The sequence below is a fragment of the Larimichthys crocea genome, chromosome VII, assembly GCF_000972845.2.
Source record: "Larimichthys crocea isolate SSNF chromosome VII, L_crocea_2.0, whole genome shotgun sequence".
NCBI lineage: Eukaryota > Metazoa > Chordata > Actinopteri > Sciaenidae > Larimichthys > Larimichthys crocea.
Genome location: NC_040017.1, coordinates 29,156,235 through 29,159,893, shown reverse-complemented (window position 1 = coordinate 29,159,893; position 3,659 = coordinate 29,156,235). Strand labels below are relative to the sequence as shown.

Below are 3,659 nucleotides of genomic sequence, written 5' to 3'. Positions count from 1 at the left end.
CCTCCTCCCACCTCCTCCTCCCTCCTCCTCCTCCTCCTCCTCCTCTTCATCATCATTGGCCCTTGGCCGTGACACTGTTGACATTTCCATGGAAACGCTGGCCTCTGTTTGGGCCCGTGACCCCCGTGACCTCAGCGACCTCGGAGAGACGAGCCAGACGTCTGTGTGGGGTGAGTATCCACGAGTACTTACAGAGTACTCTGAAGTACAAGTTAAAATACTGCGTTCACTGAAATATGTATGAATATCATGAATATGTAATGATGTAACACGAATATTAATGATGTAACATGAATATTAATGATGTAAGAAAACTCTGCAGAGGTTTGTGGTACAAAGGTACAATGAAATACTCGAGTAAAGTACTTGTACTTGTTTCCCAGAGTTCATGTTCACACTGATACCTCGCTAGCTTAGCTTAGCTTAGCTTAGCTTAGCTTAGCTTACAGACTGAAAACAGTGTAAAGACAATAATTTATAATTCTATTTAAATGGAAAACCACTGTTAAAATTTGTACTGAGTTCATTTTATTATCAGAACCATTGCAGTATGAGACTGATGATCCGGGTCCGGGCCGGTTCTGGTCCGGTCCTCTCTTTAAATGTCGCGTTCAGCAGACTGAGACTCGCCTCGTTCATCAAACTGACTTCTGGGAAACATCCTGAACTTTTTATATTAAGATTCATCTTTTCATTTCCTCCACGTCTCGTCGCTCGCACGGTCCGATCCATCAAGGCCTGAAACTGAAAATATCTGCTCAGCTTCACGTTGTAATCAGATTACATTTGATAAGTAACTGTCTCTTCTTCTGTCTGTCAGACTCTCAGTCTCTCTTCAACACGTCGACCCCTGCTGGTCTGATGTGGACCGATCAGCTATCTCCTCACCTGCAGAGGAACAAACAGGTACAGACACTGACTGACTGATTGATTGGTTGGTTGGTTGGTTGGTTGGTTGATTGGTTGGTTGGTTGGTTGATTGATTGATTGATTGGTTGCCATGTTTCAAACTGGTTCCAGCTTCAGGACACTTTGCTGCAGAGAGAAGAAGAACTGGCTCGACTTCATGAGGAGAACATCAAACTGAAAGAGTTCCTCAACTCGTCGTTTGTCAGGAACCTCCAACAGAAAGCAAAGGTCTGTCCATGACATCATCACATGACCTCATCATCACATGACCTCACCATCACATGACCTCACTGTCACATGACCTCACCGTCACATGACCTCACCGTCACATGACCTCACCATCACATCTCTCGCTGTGTCCTTGTTGTCCCTTCATAGAAACTCTCTGCTGACGGGAGGAGGAAGCTGAAGAGAAACTTGACGTCTGTTGACGATGGACCTTCGCAGACCTTCCAGCATGTCAGCAAGAGAGTCTGCAGGAACCTGACCGCCGAGTTCTGCTCCGAGTCCTCTGAGACGGCGTCCTCCTCAGAACCAAACTTGGACCTCTGGGTTCTACGAACGCTGGGACTGAAGGACAAAGACACCATTGACACGTCCAGTGACTCGTCCACCTCCTCGCCTGACCTCAGTTTGGTTTACGATGCTGCCATCACGTCATCTCTCAGCTCGTCTCTCAGTCCATCAGTTGTGACTTCGACGCCTTCGTCCGTCCACGGTTACAACCTAAAATCCACACATCAGACTGATTACAGCGCTGTCCAGTACCATGAAGCAAACTGTTGTAACTCTGCCGGGTCACCTCAGAACTGCTCAAATCCTCCAGGTCAACGCTGTGTCTTAACCACCTCTGCACCACCCGGACCATATGAAGGTCCTGAAGCTGTGATCCGGAGCTACAACACATTAACTGCCTTCCAGTCGCCACCACTAACAGAAGAGCTGCCCTTCACCTGGTCACCGGACAGAGTCTCGAGGCGAGTCCAAACTCTGGAGAAGGATCCGGCTTACTGGTCTCCACTGACACCATCCCAGGACAACATCCACCTCAGTCCACCAGCAGACAGAGTGCCCTTCTCCCCCATCTTGTCTTCGAGTCCTGTCCTGAACCAGTTATGGACGCCTGTTCGTGGTGGCAGCCCGGTGAGTCCTTCGGTTGGATCTCAGACGCCTCGCAGCCGCACAGATTTGGCCTTCACCATGTCCCTCAGTCCGTCCAGCAGCGTCAAGACACACAGCTTCCCCCAGGGACAAGCCTTCATCAGGAAGGACACCGGGGGAAGGTGGAACTTCACCTGGGTACCGAGACAAGGACCATAGACAGCTGGGCGGTCTTCAGGAAGAACATCGGTGAACCTCCAGACTGAGTGTCGTCAGTCTTTAGGACGTTAAGTCCACGTTAAACTGGTGGCTGATCTTACAAGACAATACAAGGACAGTCCTCTAAAGAGACTCTGGCTTCGTCAAACAGGTTTCAAACGTCTCTGAACTCATTCCAACGTTCAGAACACAGACTAATGTAAACACTTAACTTTGGGCGTTACGGGACATTTAAAGTTTTAGGTTTGTAGCTGATTAGAGACACAAACGATGAGAAAACTGAACAGGACTGCCTGAAATGTTTCGATACGCTGCCACATAAAACATCAGGACTGCCTCCTCGTTAAATTAAATGTCCATGAAGTGAAAACTGCCCATCAGTGTAACAGTAAAGCTGCCTCTGATTGGTTGGAGGGTTTGTTGCTGTCCCGTTCGAGGACTCATCTGATGTCACTGACGATGTAACACGAGAAACTTATTTCTCATATTAACATGTAGGTTTACATAAAATCACAAACCATGAATTAACTCCAGCTGTGATCAAAACATGTTGAATGTTTCTTTAAAAACATGGCTGCCATAAATAAACATCATTAAGGTTAACATTGATGCTAACAGGATGTTTGTGTTTTATATGAACGTGTTCACAATGACGAATAAACTGTCAACTGATTCACTGGGTCCTCTTTATTTTACAACCTGACTACACCTGACAACACCTGACAACACCTGACTACACCTGACTACACCTGACAACACCTGACAACATCTGACAACACCTGGAACACCTGACTACACCTGACTACACCTGACAACATCTGACAACACCTGACAACACCTGACAACAACCGACAATACCTGACAACACCTGGGACACCTGACAACACCTGACAACACCTGGAACACCTGACAACACCTGAAACACCTGGAACACCTGACAATAGACCTGACAACCCCTGACAACATCTGACAATACCTGACAACACCTGACAACATCTGACAATACGTGACAACACCTGACAACATCTGACAATACCTGACAACACCTGACAACATCTGACAATACCTGACAACAAACACCTGACAACACCTGACAACATCTGACAATACCTGACAACACCTGACAACACCTGAAACACCTGACAACACCTGACAACACCTGGGAACACCTGACAACACCTGACAACATCTGAAACACCTGACAACATCTGAAACACCTGACAACACCTGACAACACCTCACAATACCTGGAACACCTAACAACAGACCTGACAACATCTAAAACACCTGGAACACCTGACAACATCTGACAATACCTGGAACACCTGACAACACCTGACAATACCTGGAACACCTGACAACACCTGACAATACCTGGAACACCTGACAACACCCAGAACACCTGACAACACCTGGAATATCTGGAACAC

General features: G+C 47.1%; 1 protein-coding gene across 1 annotated transcript; it reads left to right on the top strand.

The window, feature by feature from the left end:
• The first annotated feature begins 12 nt into the window (after positions 1 to 12).
• gmnc (geminin coiled-coil domain containing) lies at positions 13 to 2,945 on the top strand. The gene is made up of 4 exons (XM_027280027.1): positions 13 to 170; positions 821 to 906; positions 1,021 to 1,137; positions 1,288 to 2,945. The coding sequence occupies exons 1-4, from the start codon at positions 89 to 91 to the stop codon at positions 2,227 to 2,229; spliced, it is 1,227 nt and encodes a 408-aa protein (XP_027135828.1). The 5' UTR covers positions 13 to 88; the 3' UTR covers positions 2,230 to 2,945.
• Positions 2,946 to 3,659: the final 714 nt, after the last annotated feature.